Source organism: Ambystoma mexicanum, chromosome 1p, assembly GCF_040938575.1.
Source record: "Ambystoma mexicanum isolate Mex_15411 chromosome 1p, UKY_AmexF1_1, whole genome shotgun sequence".
NCBI lineage: Eukaryota > Metazoa > Chordata > Amphibia > Caudata > Ambystomatidae > Ambystoma > Ambystoma mexicanum.
This window is the reverse complement of record NC_090921.1, coordinates 791,596,537-791,621,815: the sequence shown is the minus strand read 5'-3', so window position 1 is coordinate 791,621,815 and position 25,279 is coordinate 791,596,537. Positions and strand designations below refer to the sequence as shown.

Genomic DNA, 25,279 nt, shown 5'->3' with positions numbered 1-25,279 from the left:
CAGAAAGAAAGGTAAATGGGGAGGGGCAGCTGAAGTTACCGGGGTTGAAGAGAGAGAGAGAACCCCCCCTTCAAAAGGAGCGGTTGGTGGAGGGGTGGGGTGAGGAATGTACACACCTTCGAGCAGAAGAATCGGTGTGGAGCAGGAGCCTGGATGAATTGTGTGCTAGTGCAGTAAAGATCTCCGCCACAGGAGCAGCACAGGAATTGGAGTGATGAGAAGATATGGAGCCGCTTAGGAGGATGTAACTCAGAACAGTGTCCATCATTACCGCATATATCCCCCTAGTTAATCACGTAAACAGCTAAGGGTGATGATGAGTACCCTACTTGGACAGAATCTGCTGCATAAACACAAAGGTCGCTCTCTGTAGGGGATTATAGTCATGGTGATTGCCATAGCAACTGAAAAAGTGGGTAAACTATTTTCCGACATGCCTGGCAGCAGTCTGTCGATCTTGATCTCACAAAGCTATGGCCTATTTTCAACCCACATGGTCTGTTCCCTTTAGTACTGCTAGTAATATGTGTGCTAAACCCAGACTTGTCAACCTGTTTTGCCCTAGCTCCTCCTGCCCTGTACAGGACTTCTTGTGTACAGCTACCTTGGCTGCCTGACTTGTGTATCTCAGACCCATTGCTGGGTGATGGTTCGCCCGTGTACCTAGATTCTGCCTGTCTGATCCATCTCTGTCTACACCACTTTATTGTTCTGGACAATCTGTGCCTCTCTGCCGGACATGGATTTGCTTTGTTTCTGCTCTTGAATTGCATTTTGAACCTTCTTTGTATTGAACAGTGGTCTGGGGTTTGACCTGCCTGTCTTTTCCTATTAGATTTGTGATGACTCTGCGAGTCAGGAAGTGGACTATCTCTCTCCTTTAGTTCTCGTCCATGTGCTGGCAGGGCAGGTCTGTCAAGGAAATTCACCACTCAGCAATAATCCAATCTCAAGGTGGTTGGGAACCATCTTTAATGGCAGTCAGCAATGCAGGATACAGACATCCACAGAACAGGATGACACCAAAACACCCTGATCCCAGTCTTCGGACAGAACATGGTACAACAACCCCCCTTCCCTGGCTTCCATTGCTTTTATACTTTTACATAACATGGTCTTGTATGGGTGAGGCATGCTAAACACCTTTCGATGAACAGTATAAAATGTATCAGGTTATCTTCAGTGTGTTTTACAGCTTTCTGATAATACGTTAAATAGACTTCAACTACCTTCTCATACCTGGGGGAGCACACCTTGTAACATGGAGCACTGCAGACGTATTCCGATACATTTAAGCAAGCCAGCCATATCTAGTGCATACTGCAGTTCTCACAGGACTTGGCCAATGCCTGGCCCACCTAATGTTTCTAATTTTACACACTGAAAGCATCTGCTGAGCGAGGCGGTTTTCTACATTTTGCTTGTCTGAGCCAAAATGGAAATACATCGAAAGCAAACAGTCTACCGAGCGGGCTGCTTCCTGCAGCTTACCTGGGCATATTTGATGAAGGCATGCACACAGTGACACAGTGTTAGGCCGGTTTGAGGCAGATCAACACAAATATGGCAGGTACAGGCAAAGGCTTTGCTTTGTGAGTAAGGCATAGAGGAGCAGTAAGTTAAATAGCAGCATATGTATATTTTCCACCAAATTTCCCTCTGCAAAGTATTATTTTGTGTCATGCTTCATGTGGGACATTCCGGTTTATGCACCCAGGCTCCCAAGGTGTGATTTTCCACCTTGTGTCTCCTGTTCAGTCCAGCATTCCGTAAGGTGGCGTATATTTCTTGTTTCAGTACATATAGTATTGAGTGTTTATTCACTGTCTCCTCTGTCCTCTCTTGCATAGCCTGGGGGAACTAGTTGGCAGACAATTCCTCCCATCTAGTTCTTTGCCAGTCCGTCACCACATACCTCTGCTGTCTAGGCGCTAGGTGGGGAGATTTGTAGGGCCAATTCACATGGCCACAGTTGATTTATGACGCAACAAGAGATTTCTAAAAAAAAACTCTGGTGCCTCTCCCTTGGAAAAGAGTTCCTACTAGTGTAGTTGTCACTTTGGCAGGTATACACATTGGACTCAAGCCGATCCTGACTCCTTTTTACCATACTCTATTCCAAATCTCTCATCAAGGTATTCCACTGCTGACACTGGGCCACAATATTCCATTGCCTTAACTTTATCAAAAATAACTAATTCCTGGTGCCTTAACATGCAGTTTTATATTTCTGATTGTATGCTCCAGTTATCTGTTCCCAAATCCTGGTCCATTATCCCTTCTGCTCCTCTTTTTAGGATCTTATTCCTGTCTTTGATTTAATAGCTCCACCTTTATTACCGAGGTATCCTAAATCTGATCCTTTATCCTAGCTAGTGCATTGCTTGATTCGTTTTCTTAGTTTATCATTTTCAATTCCTTCTTTCTGGTATTTCATCCATTTCCTATAACCCAGTTACTCCATGTATTACATGGCCAATCCCTGATCTCCAGTATTCCATTGCCAATCGCTTAATCACAGCAGTCCATTGTTCAGAATGTATACCTAGTATTCCATTCCTGTTCTCTGATCAAGGGTATTTCAGTTCGAGTATGAACCCAACCTTTTATCCCTGGTATTCCATTACCAGTTGTGGGTGACTAGAACACAAGAACATTAAAACAGGCACCCAGAAAATTGAACGAGCAATGGGAACTCAGCAGTGTTGGAGTAAAGATGTTTAACGAAAGACTGAAAATTGAGAGACTTGGACTTTAGCCCCTGAATTACTTTGGACTTTTGCTTACTCGGGGTCTGAGCTTTTGTGAAGGAGTGTGGACTGAGTAGTGAGCAGGTTTCTTAGCGTTTCATGCCAGTATGGTATGGGGGGACACTGCTTGAGGACTAAATATCCTGTGGCATGTCTTTAAAAAAAACAAGACCTCCGCACCCAAGAGCCTTGCAATGTGGAAACACAATTCAAATGAGCCGGTTCTACTGTGTTTCCCTTTCGCTGCTGATCAAAGATAAAGGAGTACTGGAAGAATACTGGGACACTTCCCCCTCACTTTCCAAAGGTACCTTTAATAGTTAGGGCCATATTAGTGGCTTTATTGGTTGGTGGTCACAGTTCAAATCAAATGGACGCTGCTTCAGAGGGGAGTTGGAGGTTTACAACAACATCCTGTGCTACTTAGGATAGTGTTTATATTTTGGTCACATTACACTAACTGTGTCTATATGTTCATGCTTTGGAAATAATTCTGGATATAATGTTCAGCTGCTTTCTGAAATCAATACACGATACTACTGCACAGTTTTGGATTTCTATAGTTTATTCTTGCTTTGATCAGGGATGTTTTTATGATCACTTCAAGTTAGTCAGTTGCTTTAACTGCTGAAGGAGGCTTCTCTTGGCCACAGAGATCCAGAACTTCACTTATATTTACCACAAGCAATATTTTGAAAATAAAATATTGCTTTTGGTAAATATCAGTGAAGTTTGTTAAAGAGCGTTATGCTCGATGTAGAGTGTGGGCAGTTAAACCCCAGAGGTTACTTGAGGGGTTGGTTTTTAGTTTGTGTTCTAGGTTCCAGAGTCTGCCTTTACTCTGGTTTCCTTCCCAGCACCATAAGAGTTTTGTATAAAGATTTTTAAATCGAATATTGAATATTGTTATGTTTTGATGCCTATTCATCATTTCTTGGAAGCACCCGTGTGCACCTGATCTTTTCTCTTTCGACCCGCTTACATCCCAAGGGGCTGGCGCTCAAGTGTGAGTCCTGATTTTTCTTTTTTAATGGTGGGCCACTTGCAGGTGGAGCACAACGTGCTTGACCCCAGTAGCTTAGCAACAACGTTGATCGCTCGCACGGAGCCAGTGCAACCCAGATATTCCAGTTTTTCTGGGGTGTGCCGGCACTGCATCCCTGATTTGCTCTCACTCTTATGCCATGCCCGTGCCCCAGTGTCCTTAGGCACCATGCCTTTCCCTGAGGAAAGAAGATACATTTCAGAGACCAAGCTAAGTGTGTTTTGTGTAATGTATTATGCATGCATGTTTGAATATAGTGCATGTGTGTGCATATGTATGACTAATGGAGTGAATCTTTAGCTGTGTGTGTATGTATGTGTGCTAGCATCAGAGAGTGTGTGTGCATGTATGTGTCTGACAGTGTGCAGGTGTCTGGAAATGAATGCAATGTACAAATGTGTGCCTATCGTGGGAAGCCAAACACTACCGATTTCTGTTGTGTTTCACACTCAGACTCATGAAAGTGGTTTACAGTGACCATTACTGGCATTGATAGGTTGCAGCCTAAGGCTCATTTAATCGGTTGACCATTACTGGCAAAGAGAGATTATTGCAACAGCTTCATGCATCTGATTTATGGTGACCATTGCTGGCATAGATGGATTGTGACCTTTGTCATAAATTGCATTAAAAACCTACAATTTGAAGAGTTGTAACTCCAAGCAAGCCAAGTAGGCCTATAGCCACAGGATGTTTAGACATCACAATTCTACCGATCTTGACAAGGATGTAGTTCCCAAGTGTGCATTCCAAATATCGGCTTTGTCAACCTTCTCTTGTCAGACACAATAAAAAAATATAACAGAACATTATTGAAACTTTCAAATCACGTGATAATGTTAACCTGTTTTAACTGCAGCCACAAAAGCAATGTGCATTCAAAGTGCATTTTGATATGCGAAAACCACAAGACAATGTGGTCTGAGCAAAATGTCTAATTTATACAGTTTATATACACCTTCAAATCAAATGCTCTCCCTTCTCAATCAAAAGGAATGTGTACCCATTTTATCAGCATTATTACAGACAAAGTCACAGAGAGCACAGCAGTACAAAATAAAATATCTAACTGTTGAACACGAGATGTATTTTGAAAAGGCTTAATTGTACGCAGCAAAACACGAACAGCAATTGAACTGCAAATCATAAATACTTTTTGTACCATGTACACATCTGGAGCTTCTTCTATAAACAAAACAGACATCCAAGCGAATATAAATAAACCACCAATCCTGCGCAAATGGTTCATTAAGACAAGCTGATAGGCGCAAATGTTTTGAATGAGCATGGACGTTCTGTACTCTTTGGCGAAGGTCCTCCTTGTTCAAAACATGCCACTTTTTATGTACATGGTCCAGAATGACAAGTTGGCTTCACTTCAAACAGAAACCTAATAGCTGGTCAGTTTTTATGGATCACATGAATGACATAACAACATGGAAACGGGGGAGAAACTAATCCTTTTTAAACTTGCTGTTTTAGGAGGCTAGGATGTTCTTCTGAAATCGTCAAGCTGAATGGAGTTCTGGTGCGTACCGGATCTCAAGGTCCGTTGAACAGGTTTCGTCACAATGCTCTTTGGTACCGGAACCATGTAAGAGCAGTGTAGAAGCACCACCCTCTACCCACCGACACAATACCTAGTAGGCAGGACAGAGGGTAAGTCTTCTTGCACCATGGAAAGGATTCCCCAAAATTAATGTGGTGCAAAAACAGTGCAAGGCACTGGTCAAGGAAATCCAGATGGAAGGTCCAAAAATGGACTAGCCAGTTCAATTAATAGAGGTAAGCAACTAGGAAGAATATAGAGGGCAGAATAAAGGCAAGGAAGGCAAGGAAGGCAAGGCAGATAAACAAGGACAACACAGCAGAGATAATGCAAGGAAACACCCAGGGTGGTGCAAGGAGAAAAGAGGAGCTGAAAATAGGAGTGGGACAACAAGGTTGTTGAGACGCACTGGGCTGCATTCACTTTCTGCTTTTATGCCCACGGGAATGAGGTTGTTTAGTTGCTGCAAGGCAACGCTATGATGAACGTATGCACGCACGCGGATTTCTGAACCAGCAAAGACGTGTCAGCGATGTCCAGGCAAACATGCCAGCAGCCTCACTCCTCCAGGGCCCGGGCACCCTGCCGTGCCAACAAGGAGCAGGAGAAGAACACTGTTGGGTGGGCAGAGGCGGGACCGCAGAGATCCAGGTGAGTGGCGGGAATCTGGGTATGTCGCTGCGGCAGGCGCCAGGGGTATTTAACCACCAGGCTCTCACGCCTCGTTGGAAGACCCAAAAGTTACATGGTAGCGTAACACTAGACACTGTGGATTGGGTCCTGAGGGGGGAAAGAGCCTGGAAGACAGCTGCTGATCCACAAGATTTTGACCTGCTTGGATAAAGAAGCAAGCATATACTTTAGTGACTTGGCCAAGACTATGGCCAAGATTCTAGACTATGAGCCTAAAAACTGGCCCATAGCCAATTTTTTAAAATTCTGATTTTCAATGTTTGCTTCAATATTTTGGAGGCATAGATAATTTGCAAAGTTGAACTGCCTGGGAATCTACAGCAAACAGCGCTCAGATGCCTTCACTCAGACAGTAAACTACTCATAAGGCTAAAATCTGGCAATTGGAACATTTTCCCAAATTCAAATTGTTTCACTGTTGCAATATTTTTCTTTTCCATGGTACCACTATTAAGAGGCACTGTGATGTATATTTGTTAAAATACCCTTTCAACTTTCCTTGTGCTGGTTCTATTGAGGTACTGAGTTTTGCCACAGCGTCCATATATAACCTGTGTCGCCCATGCACTTCTTTGGCCAGTATAAAGTGCCACCATTAAAGCACAGATGAAGGGTGAGTGGACTATTTACAGGTGGATTTAAATTGTTTTACCTGTAATCTTTTTGATCAATGACTGTAGATCGCTTTTAGGTTGTTTTTAGTTAACTTCCCAGAGAAGCCATGGACGTTTTGATTGAGTTTTTAACCCTTTCCATCTAATGGGCTATCCAGAGGTTGGGCATTGTAGCCTCACCTGTCCCCTGGCTTGCCAATCCACAGCATCGCAACTGTGAGTTTGATTTTAAGATTTACTGGGCCACAATTGCTACACACACTGTTGGTTGATTGTAGGAAGTTTTAACATTTTAGAAGTGAATACAGGAGGTATCTTCTCAAATACTTTATTGCTAATTTCCGGAACTGTACATTGTTTGACTATACTATTTTTAATGTTTATATTAGCTCTTCAAAACAATACATGAATTTGTACCAAGAGAGGAATGGCATTACCAATGTGTTTCTATGTAGGCCTATAAAAGACACTATATTGCAAGTGTTGGGTTAGTAATAAAACTGTATTGGAAAGATATTAAAAGGATTTAATGTTCATCATACATATAAGGGTAGTAGGCATTGATACCTAGATTCACTAAGTGGTAGACCCACAACAAGATGCATGTCCAATAGTAAGCCTGTCAGGTATTCAAGAATAATAGTTTCTCTTGCACTAAAGTGCAGAGATCCAACTTTCTTCAGAGCCTTACTTCGGTACAGCACTATTCCCTGCCACAGGCTCAAGTGGGCATTTAGAATAAGTTTGGGGTGGAGGTTAGGCTCTGGTGGGCAGGGTATGATGTACATTTTAACAACTGGCTCATGGAAAGTGGTTTATAGTGACTATTACTGGCGCAGATAGGATGTGGTTGCAGTCTCATGAAAGAGATTTACAGTCACCATTACTGGCATAAGTAAGTTGTAGCTTGAGGGTCATGAAAGGGAGTTTACACTGATCATTAATGTAATTTACAGGTTACAGCCGCAGGCTCATGCACATGGTTTACATTCATTATAACTGCCATAAGAGGTTGTGGCATCAGCTTCATGCATCTGATTTATAGTGACTATAACTGCCATAGATGCATTGTGTCCTCAGGCTAAGGAAAGTGATTTACAGGGCCCATTAAAGGCATGGATGGGTTGTGGCCACAGCTTCATGAGAATGGTGTAAAGTGCTACTGTGTACTCTTGGCAACATGACATTTACTGGGGATTTTTCATGTGTTACCCCAGAGAACCAATTGTACATTGAATTACCTTTTACCTATTTTTTCTCAAAAATGGTGCTATTAAAATACACAATTGCAACAGATTATTTAAAAACAACTTTCTTTGGGGATAACCCCTAAACCTAACCCATAAGTTACGGGGCTCCCTCGCTACACTTTGGGGAAATATGGAAGCCCTTCCACTAAAAGTATTGGTTTGGGATCAATAAATATGTAGACATTGGAAAAGTACATTGTGAAACTGCATAGTCATAAACATGTGAAAATGAGCTTTCATAATATGGGGATTTTTGCAATTTGCACATTGAGGAAACATTTGTGAAATACACTACTTTCTCATTAAAAATGAGCCACAGTCTCATTTAAAACTGGCACTGTTATGGTCTGGTCATGCCTTGCTCACCTCACCTGCTATACTACCATCTGATCTGGCGGAGGGACTGCATTACACCCAAGTATTCTACTCTAGATTGCATAGACAACGTGTTTAATTCCCATCTGTGTATCCAAATGTACCCTTTTCACATTCCCCTTTACTAGTATTACATGCTCACTCCTTACCAAAGATATTTAATTCAAAACCTCTGTCCTAGAGATATTCTATTTCCAATCCTTTAATCCCTTACAAAGGTTATTTGTATACAGAAAATATTCAATTCCAAATCCCTGATCAAAAGGTGTGTTGTTACAAATCACCTACCCCGGTATACCATTTCCTAAACTGTTTCAGTCCTGATGGAAAAGTTATGTTCCTGACCTCTTACCCAAGATATTCCATTCACAATTATTTTTAAAAAAGGCATTCAATTCCCAATAATGTTCCCCCAAATCTCAATTCCCTACCCATGGCATTGTATTCCTGATTCTTTACACAAAACATTTGATTACCAGGCTTATCAAAACGGCTGGTTATTTCTGGTCTTTAATCCCTGTATTCCATGCACAATTGAAAACCTCTCAAACCCTTACATACCAATGTTTATGTTAACGTTTATATCCAACCCTGAATAGAAATGTGCCTATTTTTCAATGCAGAACCAACACGAACATGAGGTCACCCCAATCCAATGTGTAAAAGCATAGGAACGATGGGTCTCAAACAACAAACAAAAAGAGTCCTATGCATATCCGTCTAAATAGTCAAAACGGGCAAAGGCAATATAAAGGAAATATTTATTGCAAAAATTGCCATGAAATCATTGAATGACATACAATCCATCCCAGGTAGCTGCTTTAGCTGGTCATCACCTGTGTGGGAACTGTAGTGTCTGCACACTTACCACCACCACCAGGGAGTTTGTCCATAGTTCATTCCATTTGACATTGAATACATTCTCAAACTGTAATTCCACCAATGTTATTTATGCCATCAAGTGTTGTTGCAATCTCTTTTATATTGGCATAACAACTAGGAAGGTGTTGGTGAGGATTTGCGAGCATCACAGCAGAACCAGGAATAATGTCCTCTCTGTGCCGCTGGTGCAACTCTTTGTGGAACACAATCACAGGCCTGACTTTCATTTGGCTGGTTTTAGACCAGCTGAAGCCTGATCTAGTTGGTTCCTCTATGGCAACTCGCCTATTGAAACCCAAACAGAAATGGATCCATCGATTGAGGACCCACGAAAGTGGCCTAAATGAAGCTCTACAATGGTCTGCATTGTTGATGTGAGGGTGCGCAAACGCTTTAGTGTTTTTTATTGGTTGATGCATTGGAACATTGTGTGTAATCACTGGTGTGTGATTTATGGTGATTTTTCACCCACGCATTGATTTCATTTTACATGGACAAGCAGAATTTTCCCCACATTCATTCGCTTTTATTTTATTGCATTTTACTCAGTAGAACTCTAGCACCTGAGTTCAGGTGAAGGTTTTAGGAACGACAATACCCCAAGCCGGAACTCGAGTTAGCCTGCACAAGTCAGTTTTGTAATTTCTACTCATTTGCAAATAATGAATGGTTGTGCCCGACGAGTGAAAGATTCCAGCACAGGCTTCAGAAATGATGTTTTTTTCATGTGGCTTCTAGCTTAGACATGGTCACCAATATTTACTGTATTTTGTAATGTTTTTGTATTTTGCTTTCTCTATGCATTGTATGTTTTTTTATTTAGGTATGATTGATGCATGGGTTATGTATGGGTAGGGTTGTGCATTGTACTCTTTGTTTGCCGTTTCTTTTTCCATGGGGGTCACAGTGGGTGCTTCTCCTGGGATAGTAGTGTGCATAGTTCCATGTGTTTTTAATCAAACCATTTTTCACTGTACATTTATTTCTGCAAAATGCGGGGTGACAGCGCCCCAACCAACCCACCCTCCTTTCCCCATAAACTATTTCCTCACCCAAACCAGACATCTACATTTTGTGTGAAAAATGCAGTTAAAAGGTGCAGTAAAAATGATTTGATCATGTTTTTATGGAACCAAATGCAATATAAAATGTGTGGTAAAAATCTGTGGTGAAAATTATTTTGTAAAAAGATACCTTTCCTTTAATTTCAGTGTGCATATCTTATCCAGGATATCAGTGTGCAAATCTGAAAGTAGATGTAAGTGCATATATCTGAACAAGGTTATCAAAGTGCATTACCATACATTTCATTGGGCTTAACTTACTTAGCAATACAGTAGATTTCTTATGCAGAATGTCGTCTTACTGCACATTGAAAGTTTCTGGACACTTTTTACCTTGGATATCAGGGTATGTGATCATGTACAGGAGGCCCCACCGGAGGGTGGTGGAGGTTGTGTCTGTCCCAGCTACAAACAGGTCTGCGATGCATGCTTGCAAGTTCTCTGATGAAAATGTTGAATCCGGGTTTGAGTTTTGCTACAATCAGACATTGAAGTGAACAATATTATACACATGAAGGTATGCAGGGTTGCAAACATAGGTATTAAGGTCCCATCTATACTTTAAAGAATTTCTTTTACAAATAGCCCACAGGGTGTTGGAAGCCCTGCCAGGCGCAACGCGACCAACAAACCAAAGTAGCTATAACACATCCCAAATGCTACAGACTACGCTGTGAACCAGGGTAGTCTGTCCTACGGGACGCCTCAGGCCTGTGCTGTGAGCTTCCAAGAAGAGGACAACTGTGGGATATGCAGTACCCTCCACCTAGTTCAGAACCACCATTTGGATCAACCGGTTGAAGACAGGAGAAAGAGAGAGAGAGAGACCCCAGTGTGCCAATAGAGCTAAGAGACCTGAGAGGGATGAAAGATCCTAGATTGCTAAGGGAGTCAAAGGACCAGAGGAACCTGAAGAAAACCCTAGAACAGAGAGCTGAAGGACCTGTGAGGAAACCCTAAAGTGCTGAGAGAGGCAAAGGACTGGAGGGGGTGAAAGACCCACAGGGTGCCCAGAGAGGTAAAGGTCCTGTGAGAGCTGTGGGACTTGGTAGGGCAGAGACAGATGAGTGGTTTGAGTTCACTAAGGAGTGAGATTACCCTGACACAGGGTGAGTATCTGGGACAGACTGAGAGACCAACAGGGTGCTAAATAACTGAAGAAAAAGTTATACTTGGTACTATATATATCTGCAGCGGCCTGGGCACTAGATCACTGAAAATGAGACAGGCACTATATCACTGGAAGTGAGATGGGCATTGTATCTCTAGATGACAAATACTGTGCTTGGCGCTACATTCCTGAGACTGTGTTGTAGAATCCAGAATCACACTGGGCACTTGGTCCCTTGGTCCCAGTAGAAACTGTAGTTAGAGTGGATACACAGAGGTAAACCAGCACCAGTATTATACAGGAGACCCATGTTGCATTGCACTTTAAGTCATCTTGACACGGTTTGTTTGGACAGTTCAACTGTAACCTATAACCTTCTATCCAGTTACCCACCTGGACAAGAATAAAGTCTGTTTGAACCATACATCTCTTATGTGTTCTGTTTGCCACAGCAACAAGTGCCTATCCCCCACATTCCAACATAGCACCACTAAAAGCAACCAAGTTATCCTTGGGATGCCGAGCTCCCCGTAACCTCAGATCCCACTGAAAAGCCTCTGTAAAATGTGTGCGGGTTACCAGGATACCATTAAAAAACACCAGTATTCTCTAGAACTCCTTGTAAGGAGACAGTTTGTTGCCTGATGCCCATACCTCACAGGACACCCTGCCGACTTGTGGGTTTATGATGGTGGAGCAACATCGTTTCCTCATGGTCCTACCTCTGAGTATGCATGGGTAAAGAGGAGGAACAGGAGCTGTTGCGCCACTGTGCAAGTGTTAGCTCTCAGTCCGGCGGTAGCCTCTGGGGCTGGGTGCTAGGTCACTTTGCCAGGCAGCCAAGAAAAGTGAAGTGTGACAGGAGACAGATAGCTGACCAAGAAGAGTAAACTGAGAGAGACCCTAGTGGGTCGGGCTGGGGGAGGTGGGGTAGGCTGAAACATGCATAGGCCATAACAGTGTGTTTTATAAGTGGAACATGTGTTATGTTATGTTATTTTGCATTTATATAGCGCCTTATATACCATTGGTATGGTCTGAAGGCGCTGGTAGGTTTAACGCCCTTGGGAACCGAAGTTCAGATCAGTAGAGAGAGTGGAGAGAGTCAAAGGTGATGTGTGCAGCTGGTGCGGTATTCATGTAATAGCTGCTTCTTAGCGGTAGGTGTGGTGGTTGAGAGATCAGGAGTATGTTTTCGTTCTGGCAGGATTTATCCAGATCGAATGTAGCTGCGTTAGGCCTGAGGAGAACGCCTGGCTGGGGGGTGTGTAACCAGCAGTGTTTACTTAGAATGATGGGGAGTGTGCGTCGGATGTTGGTATGAGAACAGTTATACCGAATGGTGTCATAGTATCTCTGTGTTCTAGTTGAGTGGTGGTGTAAAGAAGAGAGTAAGCGTGGTGGTGTGATATGATGGGTTATATGCTCTTTCAAACGTTCCCTGCATTCCAAACCATACTATATACGTCACGTAATTCTATGCACTCCAGTCCGTTCCATGCACTCCTGTCCACTCCATGCACCCCAGTCTGCTCCACACACTCTGGTCTGCTCAACGCACTCATGCACTCCAGTCTGCCCTGTGCACTCCAGTCCGCCCCACGCTTGCACTCCTGTCTGCCCAACGCATGCACTCCTGTCTGCCCAACGCAGGCACTCCTGTCTGTCCGACGCACCCACTCCTGTCCGACGCACCCACTCCTGTCCGACGCACCCACTCCTGTCCGACGCACCCACTCAAATCCGCTCTTATTTACTCCAATCCGTTTTGTGTATTCCAGGTTGTTTTATGCACTCCATCCACATATTTCACCCGTAACATCTTCATACTTCATCCTTTCCATCCACCTATTTCACATGTTTCATCCACGCACGTCACCCATTTCATCCACATACGGCACACGATCCATCCACGTACGGCACCCGTTCCATCCATATATGTGATGAATTCCATTCACATATATCATTCGTTCTATCCATATAGAATCCATCTATATACTTCACTTGTTCCGTCCGCTCTACGCATTCAGCAGCTCTACGTACTCATTCGTACTGCATGCAATCTGCCCCCATTCATTCTATGTACTCATCTGCTCTACGCAACACGTCCGCTCCACTCTCTAGGCACTCGTTCGCTCTAGGCACTCGTCCGCTTCATGCCCTCACACGCTCTACGCATTCATCTGTTTTGCTCACTCACCCGCTCTACGCACTCAACCCCTCTACGCACTCAGCCCCTCTACGTACCCCTCTGTTCAGATGCACTCATTCGCTCATATGCACTCGTCTGCTCTATATACTTGTCGGCTCTACCCACTAGTCTGTTCTATGCAATCATCCACTCTACACATTCTTCTGCTCAGCTCATCCATCTCGCTCTGCTCATCCATCCGCTCCCCGCATTCATCCGTTCTACGCACTTATCTGCTCTGCATGGATTCCGCACTCATCCGTTCTACATACTTATCCATTCTACTCAAGTCATCCGGTCTATGTAACTCATCCACTCTAGGCATTTGTCCGCTTTATGCCCTCGCATGCACTACACATTCACCTGCTCTACGCATTCACCCACCCAACGCAATCACCTGCTCCCCGCACTCACCCGCTCCTCGCACTCACCAGCTCCCCGCACTCACCCGCTCCCCGCACTCACCCGCACTCATCCGCTCTATGCACTCGTGCTTTCCACGCATTCAACTGCTATATGCACTCTTCAGCCCTATAAAGTCATTCGCTCATACGCAGTAATCCGTTCTATATATTCATCCGCTCTCTACACTCATCCGCTCTCTACACTCATCTGCTCCAGCGATCTATACACTCTCTTCACTTCCGTACTCATCCGCTATCCACACTCATCTGCTCTACATACTCATCCCTTCTACACATTCATCCAGTTTACGCTCATCCATTCTGCACATTCATCTCTATTTATGCTTTCATCCGCTCTACACGCTCGTCCGCTCTACACACCCAACCGCTCTACACACTCATCCGCTCAACATGTTCATCCATTCTATACACTCATCCGATTTACACACTCATTCGATCTACATACTCATCTGTTCAGTGCTTTCTTACACACAGCGCAATCATCCGTTCCACACGCTTCATCCATTCTATTTCATCCACGGCATTCACTTTGTTCGCTCATCATGCATTATATCCATTTCAGTAGTTTAAATCTCCAACTGTTTCCGTATGATTTATCCTTATTATCCACTTCACTGCTTTGATCTACTTTACTCGTTTAATTCTGTTTGTCCTTTTTGTTTATATTAGTGGTTATTAGCTGTAGATTTCTCGCATCAAGTAGTTTGTTGGATTGGTGTCATTGAGATGCTGTTAGTCTGTTTGGGTTAGTTTGGGTACTGGTTGGTTTTAGGGGAAGAGCCAGGTTTTCAGTAGTTTGCGGAAAGACGTTAAATCCTCAGTTAGGTGGATGTGGGGTGGGAGTGAGTTCCACAGCGTGGGGGCCAAGGCCAAGAATGATGATCCGCCTAACCTGACTGAGTTTGTCTTAGGTATGACTAGGAGGCCAGGTGAGCTTGATCTTAGGGTGCGTGGAGGGTGATAGGGTTTTAGCTTGTCTTGAAGATATTAAGGTCTGGTTTTATGCAATGCTCGATGGGAGATGCATAAGGTTTTGAAAGTCACCCTTCAGGCTACTGGAAGCCAGTGCAGCGGCTTAAGGGCTGTGGCGATGTGGTCTCTTGGGCCGAGCGCAAGTAGCATTTTGGATGCAGCGTTTTGTGCCCATTGGAGTTTATTCAGTTGGTACGCGTGGACTCCGAGGTATAGGGGGTTTGTGTAGTCCAGTCTTGATATAACAATTGATTGGACCACAGAGAGTCTGTTGGGAAAGGAGAGATATGGAAAGATGTGCCTAAGGGTTTTAAGGTGGTAGTGGCAGGACTTTGAGACGTTGTTGACTTGGCGTGAGAGTGTTAGGTCAGAGTCAAGGGTGCATCCAAGATTTTTCACTGAGTCGGAGGGGGTCGGTGAGTTGCCCATGGCGGATGGCCAGGGTAGTGGGTGCGGAAGAAGTTCGGAGTTGCCACATACCATGATTTCTGTTTTGGAGGGGTTTAACATGAGGTGGCTTTGGGTCATCCAGAGTTCTATGTCGAGGAGGCAGGAGGCCAGGTCAGGTCGGGAGTTGGGTTTTGAATTCAGGAGTTTTAGAATTAGTTGAGTGTCGTCGGCGTAGTTGTAACACAGGATGTTGTGTGAACGAATTATTGGTGGGAGGGTGATCAAGTAGAGATTGAACAGGAGGGCAGATAGGCATGCTCCTTGTTGGACTCGCATGTCGACTGGTCGGGCTTGGGAGGAATAGGTGGAGAGTATTGTTATTTGCTACCTATCTTTGAGGAATGAAGCTATCCATTTAAGAGCGGTTCCACGAATTCCAAGGTAGTGGAGGTGGTCCAGGAGGATTGAGTGATTGATTGTGTCAAAGGCGGCGGATAGGTCAAGAAGGATTAATGCGGCGCATCCCGCAGAGTCTGCCGTCATTTTAAGGTCATCCTAGATTGAGGTTAGGGTGGTTTCAGATCTGTGACGGGCTCTGAAACCTGATTGTGCGGGGTCTAGGAGATAGTTGGCTTCGACAAAGGCATTTAGTTGGGAGTAGGCGGTTCGGTCAATGAGTTTGGCAAGGAACCTGGTGTTTGAGATGGGGCAGTAGTTTTTGGGATCGAGAGGGTCGAGGGAAGGTTTTTTTATTAGAGGTTTGACATGAACTGTTTTGAATGCATCAGGAAAGATACCAGAGGAAAGGGAGTCATTTATAATGGATCTTGCGTGTTCTCCTGCGCAGGTGGAAGCGAACATTTCTTTGAGGGTTGTGGCCGGGCAAGGGTCCAGCAGAGAGCCAGATGGTTTGTGGACAGATAGAAGTTTGAGAAATTGGTCTGGTGATATTGGACTAAAGGATTCGAACGTTGATTGCGTAGTGGTCGCAGCTGGTGGGCTGGCCGGAATGGGGGGGGTGGGGGGGAGTATTGCCTGGTGGATGTAAGAGAGCCAGTTTGGTGGTTAGAGTATTTGTTCTTTCGAGAGTCGTGGTGTAAAAGTGGAGAGAGAGTGAGTCACACAGTGATTGCGAGAGGGTTGGAACGGTCGTGGTGCAAGCCGGTTTGGTGAATTCAGAGATGATTTTGTGGAGTTCTTTGCTGGGGTTTTTGCAGTTTAGGATTTGGGAGTTGTAGTGGGCTTTTTTTGCTTTCCGGATTTCGGCCTTGTACTGGTAAAGGTGTCGGGCCAAGGTGGCCCTGCTCTCCTGGGTTTTGCCTTTCTGCCATTCACGTTCTAGGTATTTATATAGTTGTTTAGTGGTCTTCAACTCAGGAGTGAACCATCTGGGGAACAGGCCACGGCGGGTTGATGGTTTGCAAGAGGGTGTAAGCCGCATTAGTGATGCGTTGAGCCATGAGTCAAAGGTGTCGGGGGTTGGTTGTTTATTGAGTTGGCAGGTAGGTGGTGGAGAAAAGTTGGCGGGTTTCTGGCGGGAGTGGGTGGCTGCGTATGTTAGGATGATTGGGTATGGCTCGGGGGATTTGAAGGTGGGGTCTGGGCAGTTAGGAGTTGCAGTTGATGAGAAATCGAGGGAGAGGGGTTTCACGAAGGGTGAAGCAAGGGGGGAAGGAGGCGATTGGGGGAAAGAGGTAGTGGGTCGAGACAGGGGAGGCGAAGAGTGCTGAGAGATCGAGGGGGACCAGGTATGTTTGCTCTTTAGTGTCTTTGTTACTATTGGAGTGTGAGAGAGGGTAGGGGGGTCAGAGAGGGAGAGGGATGAGGCTTTGGTTCTCGCTAGGGCTAAGCATGCAGTTTTTAGGGAGGGGAAAGGGTGAGTCAGGGGGGAAAGTGGCAGGGGTTTGTGGGAAAGGCGGGGGGTGGATGATTGTAGGGCGGGGTGTGCCCGGTATGATAGAGGGGAGCGGGCATGATCAAAGTAGGCTGGTCGGTGGTGGGGTTCGGGGGAGGAGTGGTCTTAGGGTGGGTGGCTCACCATCATGCCCCTCTGGCTTGGTGTTTGGAAAGGGGAATGGTAGGGAATGTGAAGGAGGGTGGAATGATTTGGGAAGGGGAGGACGGGAGGGAAGGCAGATCGGGGAGTGGGGGCGGTCCACGGTGGTCGTTTCCGACAGACTCTGGTGGAGTGGGTGCACTCATGATTGACACTTCTAAATTTGGTGCGCTTTTAGGTCCACTTCTAAGTTTAGCTTTGCACAGAGAGGATATTTATGGACACTTCTAACTTCACTTTTGGGCTCTTTCGTCCCCAATCTGGATCTTCTCTGTGAGCCACTTGGCACGGACATCCCCATTTTAATGTTAGGGGACTTTAACCTTCCCAAACCCTCCACAGTCACCTGCCTTGAGCTTAATTCCCACCTATCTTCTGACCACTCCCTCCATGACTAGCCTACCCACTCTTTTGGGAACTCCCTGGAACTTGTCTTTCTCTGCGCTTTGCTCTCCTCCTCTGACCTCCTCATTGACCCCTATCCCCTGATCAAGCAATTGCACACCTTAGTCCCCCCACCCTCTAACTCCTCTTCTCCCATCATAAATGACCAAGAAGAAAATCCAGCAGGACCTTCTTGGCCCTTACTTTGATGATGTGACGACTTCTCACCTGTCCCTCTACCCCATTTATTCCTCTTCCATTGACAATGTTTATTCCGACTTTCCCAGTGCATTCATGACTCCCTTTGACCAACACTATCCTGCAAGCACGGTCACATCTTCCCATCCCTGTCCTCAGCCTAGACCACCTCAGATCCAGACACTCAAAATAAACATGCATCATGACCTACAATACTGGCGGAAATTACTCCTAGCCTACAAAAACTCATTTACAGCACTCTCCTCTGCCCTGTACTGTGCCAAATCCTCCTAGTGCAAAAACCTAATCTCTTCCCTTCCCAATCACCCCTGCAAACTTTCATACAAGCTTTGCTCACACCTCAATAGTCAAATATCCATCACCTCCTCCCACTCTGCTAATGATTTGCTCGGTACTTAGCCTGTAAAACCTCAGGCTCATGAAACTTTCACAGCCCACCTCGTTCTCCATCACCCACCCTCTTTGTGTCCACAGCCTCTTCACCAAACCTTCTAGTCTCAACTACTTCTCCCCAACATTTCTTGCCAAATTAGCACCTATCCTTCAGAGCACCAACCCATCTTATGATCCTGTAGACCCGTTTGCTCCTCAAACGGTCAAAGGTTTAGTCTCAATCACCTGCCTTTATATCTCTGAGCGCTTTAGACTCTTTCTCTCCGCTGGACTATACCCTGCTTCATTCAAATCTGCAACTGTCCTATCCCTTTTGTAGAAACACTTCCATGACCCTAATGTCTCATCCAACTATCACCCAGTTTCCCTCCTTTCCATTATTCAAAGGACAATGAGCGTGTGATCTTCAACCAGATCACTAAATATATTGAGGAGAGGGGCCTTAGAGATCCACTGGTTTCTATCCAGAAAATGTTTCCAACGTTCTCTCTGATGCTCATCACGCTTCACTCTCGTATATCCTTTGACCTACATTCCTGTTTCTACACTGTTGACCACTTCTCTCTCATCCTCACTCTCCAGGACCTTGGGTTTCACAAATCTCCCCTTACCTGGATTGTCTTCTACCTAGAAGGTTCCTCTTTTAAAACCACTTGGAACTTGTAAACCTCTGTCACCACTCCTCTCCTTGTTAGCAGTCCTTGGACCTCTGGTATTTCCCCTCTATATCTCTGATCTTGGAATACCGATCTTGTCCTTTGAATTTTACTATCCCCTCTTTGCTCGGAAGGGATTACCAAATGGTGCACTGCAATTAGTCACTGGGTGGCTTTCTGCTGCCTCATGCTGAACTGTTCAAAAATCGAAGTTATCTTTCTCTTGGTTTCCAACTCCATCCCTCCCCTCTACTATCTTTCCCACCTGACCTTCTTAATTCCTCAACCAAGGCTCACAATCTTGGGGTCTTCTTTGATAGCAACCTCCAAATGCAACAATTCCTCACTATCCGCACCACCTACGTTGGTAGTATTAACTTCACAACATTCAGCAAAATTGGCCCACTCCATACTCCCCTTTTTCCAAAAACTCATTCCTACCTCTCTACTACTTCCTCCCTCAATAGAAAGTCCTCAACTTCACTACCTGCACTCTACAACATGACCAGATCCTCCCTCACTTCTACCTGCCAATACCATGCTCGTTGGCGCTCCATGCACAACAGCTCAATTTTCAAATTAATTATCTTAATGTATGGAGATATCAATGGTCTTTCTCCTCAGTACATCTCTGACTTAATCTCCGTCTTCTCAGCATCTGGTTCCCTTTAATTGAGCACATGAGCAAGTTAAAGTGAGGTTAGGGATTGTTTTCAGGCTACCAATCAACACACTAAGGAAGGTGAAATGATCACCTGTAGTTTCCATATGTTGAGCAGCTCTTTCTCCAAACTGAAAAGTTAAATCTCCCATAACCCTTTACACTTCGTTTAGGGTTATGGGTGAAGTCCCCAGTCAGCTCTGTCCCCTCATCTCCCAATTCTCTGGTTCTTGTTTCACACAGTATACAATGCATCTATCTGAGGGAGAGGAGATGAGTGAAAGATGAGGGAGATGGAGACACTGAATGATCGAGAGAGAGTTACGCAGGTTGACAGTGGCAAAGTGAGAAAGGTAAATTGGAGAGGTCTACAGTGGCCATTTTGAGAAGACCATGTTATTTTGCATTGTTAGGCCTTTACATACCTTGCTATGCCTTGAAATGCCATGTTCGTCCTTGCTGTTTGATTGATTATTTATTATGCGCCTATACACAATTGTTTCAAAGCATTTGTGGCTTCTTGATTGCTTGCACCCATTACTAATCCACTCACCATTGTACTTTCTACCTTGCACACATCAACTAGCCAACCACACGCTGCAGATGTCATGTGTTACTACTCACTCCACAATCACAGAATCTGAACTCTACACCTCTCCCACCTCTCCCACCAGCTTGTTAAACACTGCCTTCAAACCAACAAGCAAGCCATTCTCACTTGCAGGACAGAATTCCTTATTACCTGGGGTTCCCACCAAGATACACATACCTCAATTGCCGTACCAACACATAAAGCTTGCGTTCTTCTGATATGCATGCATCAAGACAAGAGAAAAATCAATCTTTTACTGCTTCTGCAAAACCTATCATAATCAAAAAAGTTAGGATAGGTTTGCAGAAGCAGTAAAAGATTGATCTTTTCTCCACAAGACTCAAACTCCAGACTAAAGTCTTAGGGAACTGGCATTGTTTGTCAGATTTGAGCCATGGCAGACTGGGGACCCTTACAAAAAGGGGAACCTAGTTCATCCGTCTCCCACCTTTTCCATTTCCAGTAGATAGGCATCAATATAGTCTCGTGGGTTTTCTGCGTCGAGTGTCTGCCGATGCTCCTGGACTGCCTTGTCGATAAACTTGAACACTTGGGTGGCGTTATTCTTGATTTGCTGGTGTGGCCCAGGGAAATGCCTTAAAAAGGGGCACAAGTTCACCATCTAAAAAAGGTAATACAAACATGTTGTCTTAAAACAATGGATAGTCTCTAAATTCCTTCTAATGGCATCAGGTGTTTCTTTGCCACTCTGTAACCCCAAAACAGTCATTTTAAGTCTACTAACAAACTAGCCACTTCAAGATTGGACAATCCCGTCTATAGGAAAATAAGGGAGGATATTGAGTTCACTGATCAGCTTGTTTGGCCAACCCACGTTCTTGAGCATTTTGCACTATATTTGCTTTTATCTGGGGAACGGATGGGATTAACAAGAAGGGGATAATCTGGGACAAATTATCCACGATAATCTACATTTCACATAACCGATTTGTTTTACCCCAAAATCAAAGCCTTTATTTTGGATGAAAACAATTTGTAAAAGGTTACCAGGGTTTCCTAGTGCGTAGATTATCATAGGTAATTTATAGGTTGACCATATGGCTCCATGGACGTTTCCAGTCCTGGTCTTTCCTTCTACAAACCATTCTAATCTGGTACATTGGTCCAGAGGGTTCAACTGATTTGAAGACAATAGGGCTTTTTCTGAGTTTGTCCTGCGGTATAAAAAGCAGTACTTCTGTTACTGCGATTTCTTTAGGTGGGAAGGGAACTATTGCCATTTTTAACACTACTTCAGCTTCCAAGTTTCAGCTTAAAGTCGAGAATGTATCTTCAGCATTTTGATACAAGTAAATTCACCACTTCAATGTCAAAAATGGGTGGATTCATCACAAGGGAAATTAATGGTCACTGTAAATGTGCCCAATTCCCCAATGGAGCTATGGATTCCAGAAAATGGGGCTTAACAGCGCTATGACGTCACTCATAATGCATCAGTAAATCCCCCAGACCAACTGGAGAGAAAGCTTAGGAAGTTAAGCGAAATACAGCGGAAACACTCATGGATGAAATTCCTATCATCCATGACAAAGTCTCGTAGGGATAAGACCTTACAAAACTTTGTCATGGATGTAGGAATTTCATCATCACTAATGTAGAGAAATCATGTGGGTATGAACCAAAGAGGCTTTAAGGTCAAAGTTTTGGCCTGGCTTTGCCAAAGAACAGGGTGGTCAGATGCTCAGACTTGAAAAGTTTACGTAGACTGGATACTGACGAGTGGTGTACCCAGGAAAATTGGGTCTGTGTCCTGGTAGGATGTGGGGCCAATAATCTACTAGATTTTCTTAGCAAATGCAAGTACCTGCCCAAGGGTGTGTCTGATTTAAAACTGATAGAGGACTAGCTGCGGACTACTATTTGTTAAGAATATTGATATTAAGTTATTTAGTATTGCTTTATGTATTTGTGTTATTTTATGTTGTAAGTTTGGTTTTGTTACAGCGCTCTGATGCCTGTGGGCTTTCAGCGTTCTATAAACAAATAAAATAAATAAAGTAAAGCATTTTTGGAGTTATAACCGTTCCGAGTTTGGCAATATTGCTGCTGTATATAGCCTAACTCCTTAAGCTTTCTCTCCAGTCAGTCTGGGGGATTTACTGATGCATTTTGAGTGACGTCATAGCGCTGTTAAGCCCCTTTATTAAGCACATGAAAGCCCAGTACTGATGCCCTCTGGTTTCTTAGTGGCAGAGTCATAAGGTCATGTAGGATTGCACCTTTTCTATTGCAAATTACAGTGGATTGTTTCCCCTATTTAACACTGTAATATTGGGCAGTATGGTATGATTCGGAGACTGTGGAAGGTTGAAAATGCCAAACTTTGTCAATCATTCTTACCAGTGCGCTCATGCTCCCCGTCAGGCGGATGTTCTTGCTAATAAGATCAAGTAGGTATTGGAATTCGGCATTGGTGTAGTCAAATCGATTTCCAAAGACGAGGGAGCAGATTATGTTGGAGACCGCATTTGTCACTTTGAACTGGGGATCAAATGGCTGTCCTGTGGACGAAAAACAAGAGATTGCAATCAGTATTAAGAACTTAAAGTGGTAGTGTTGCACTAGGGCTCACAATGGTATTTCAGGCAGATACTGCACAATGAAGAAGTGCTCCATACCCAATAATCTGTGTGTGTGGCACTAATAGTATTGAGCTGTTAGGGTTCCCCTGTAAATTCAATGAATTGTCTGCAACATATGGGAAATCTATACTGGTTGGGGCAGTGCTACAATGGTTTTGGTGAAGTGTGGTGCATGGGGACAATCTGTGACATAATTATAACGCTCTATCATGAACAAGAATTGGTCCTCTGATTACAACTCATAGGCCAGTGGAATGATTCTCTTGACATTAAGTCAATCTGGGTTTGTCAGTCGGCTGATGCTCCCTTTCTCTCGGCCATGACTAAACTAACAGGGTCTGTGTACTAAGCGCCGGTTTCAAAAATTATGTCTGAGATGCATTTCATAAATATGCCATGGTTGCCAAACAGTCCCATATCATGAGGTTCAACTTCATACAGTGCTAGTTTTTTTTAGTCAACAGCAGTTTGCATGAGCAGGCTTGTAGGCGCGTAGCTACAAAATGAACAAACTGGAATGCAAGATTCAGCATTCAAATTTCTAATGGTGAACAAAAGTTTATGGGCCATTAGTTAGGACTTGATCATTCAGGCAGGGGCACCAGTATTGGGATGACTGTATGTAACGCAACACACCACAGAAGGAGGAATTTGTGATGAAGCAGCGTGATTATTGAAGAATTGCAGATTGCTTCAGCAGTTGAGGGTAGATGAAAGATAACAGAGCAGCACTCCAAGGTTTTTCAAAAAGGCCTACCTTTCTTTTTCTTTCTCCTCCTCTCGCCAGCGACTATGGTGGTCGTGCTCCGAAGTATGTTACCAGCGCAACAAAATAATGTGGAGGTTGCCCAGGGCTATCTATTGCCAATAAACAATACCCCTGTTCAAAATACTTTAGATTCATCTAATGCAGTTATTTTTCGACCAGAAGCTGGGAGGGGCACTTTACATTGTACAGTTACTTCAAATCTGCCCGCTGCCTTGCCTGTGTTTAATGAAAAACCTCAACCTTCGCCGCAACAAACTATTTCTTCACGGTCCCTGACGAGGCGGTCAAGTTCATCGAGGCACAAATCCCACTAGTGGACCCCCAGAAGACCTCATGATCAACGACTAACTCCAGGGCTGCCAGCCCTGTGCGCGGTGTCTTGTTGGATGTGGCCAACCTGTGAACTGCCACCTGGAGGGCTGCTGTTCCCCCCCTCATCACCCATCTTGGGCCGACACAGGCCAAACATCAGTATATCAAGAGCATGACTCCTCGAAGGGGATACATCTTCAACTCACTGGACTGTATCACCACAAACGGGGCCCGACCACCGACAGCTAAGCAGTACTGTCATACACCACCCCAAGGCAGTAGCAGTTTATCCCTTGCCATTCTACTACATGTGTGTACTCTCTTCGTAACCTTACTTTCATCAGCCAATCCAAAATGTTAATGTTGTTCCATCATACCGATAGTAACAAAGGTGGGTCGAACGGCAGCTGCAGCCCCCACTGCAACTGCAATGTCTCCTAAAACGGAGTGTTTGTGTTTAAGCCCCAGTTGGGCTACTGTTAAAGTGTCGCTGAGTTGGGGGTGGCGTGCAGTTGATCGCTCCGGGGGTGGGCACTATCACACTGCTAGTTGGTACCGAGCAGTGAGGGTGGGGGGTGGCAAAGTTGGGGAATGGTGTATTGAAAATGGCGGAAAGGTTGGGACCGGGGTTAAAGCAAGGCATCCTCACGCCATTGCAGCGCATATGGCGGCACTCAGAGAAAGATTTTACACTAGGGATGTCCCATAAGTTGTCGGCATGGCTATAAAAATGCTGACATGGAATGTCCGGGGATTGACAAATTTCGCAAAGTCCCGTAGGATCACGGCATACGCACAGAGGCATGGGATCAAGGTACTCCTACTGCAAGAGAGACACGCACTGAAACTTCTCTCATCAAATCGTGCACAAACCTGGGGTCCCAATAGATACTATACTCAATATTCCACTCAGGCCAGGAGAGTTCTTACTCTCATTCACAAGTCTATAAAATTCACACTCCATACATCCCACATTGACACAGATGGTAGATATGTGATTCTCCACTGCACTCTAGCTAACGAAGAATGTTTGCTTGTTAACTCATATGCCCCCAACACAGATTCCCCCGAATTTATAGACACAATAACCGCCATCCTTATGAGATATGTGGAAGTCCCCATTATATGGGGAGGCGACATGAATCTTATACTTGACAACGTCCTAGATAGAACGACCACCACCCGCAGGGTCCCTTCCCGCGCTGCCAAGCGACTCCATACACAAATGCGCTCCCTGAATCTACACGATGTGTGGAGAACGCTCCACCCCCAGGAAAGAGAGTATACTTTCTATTCAACGGTCCACGACAGCTCCTCAAGAAT

At 44.5% G+C, this 25,279-nt stretch overlaps 1 protein-coding gene across 1 annotated transcript in view; it reads right to left on the bottom strand.

Moving 5' to 3' along the window:
- The window catches only part of LOC138512403 (cytochrome P450 2B4-like), a 176,784-nt gene that overhangs the window by 70,879 nt on the left and 80,626 nt on the right, over positions 1-25,279 (bottom strand). Inside the window, exons 4-6 of the mRNA XM_069627680.1 lie at positions 22,634-22,794; positions 20,721-20,894; positions 10,556-10,697 (exon numbers count right to left, since the gene is read on the bottom strand). Coding sequence (XP_069483781.1) covers positions 10,556-10,697; positions 20,721-20,894; positions 22,634-22,794 — 477 coding nt within the window. The remainder of the gene's footprint in view (positions 1-10,555; positions 10,698-20,720; positions 20,895-22,633; positions 22,795-25,279) is intronic.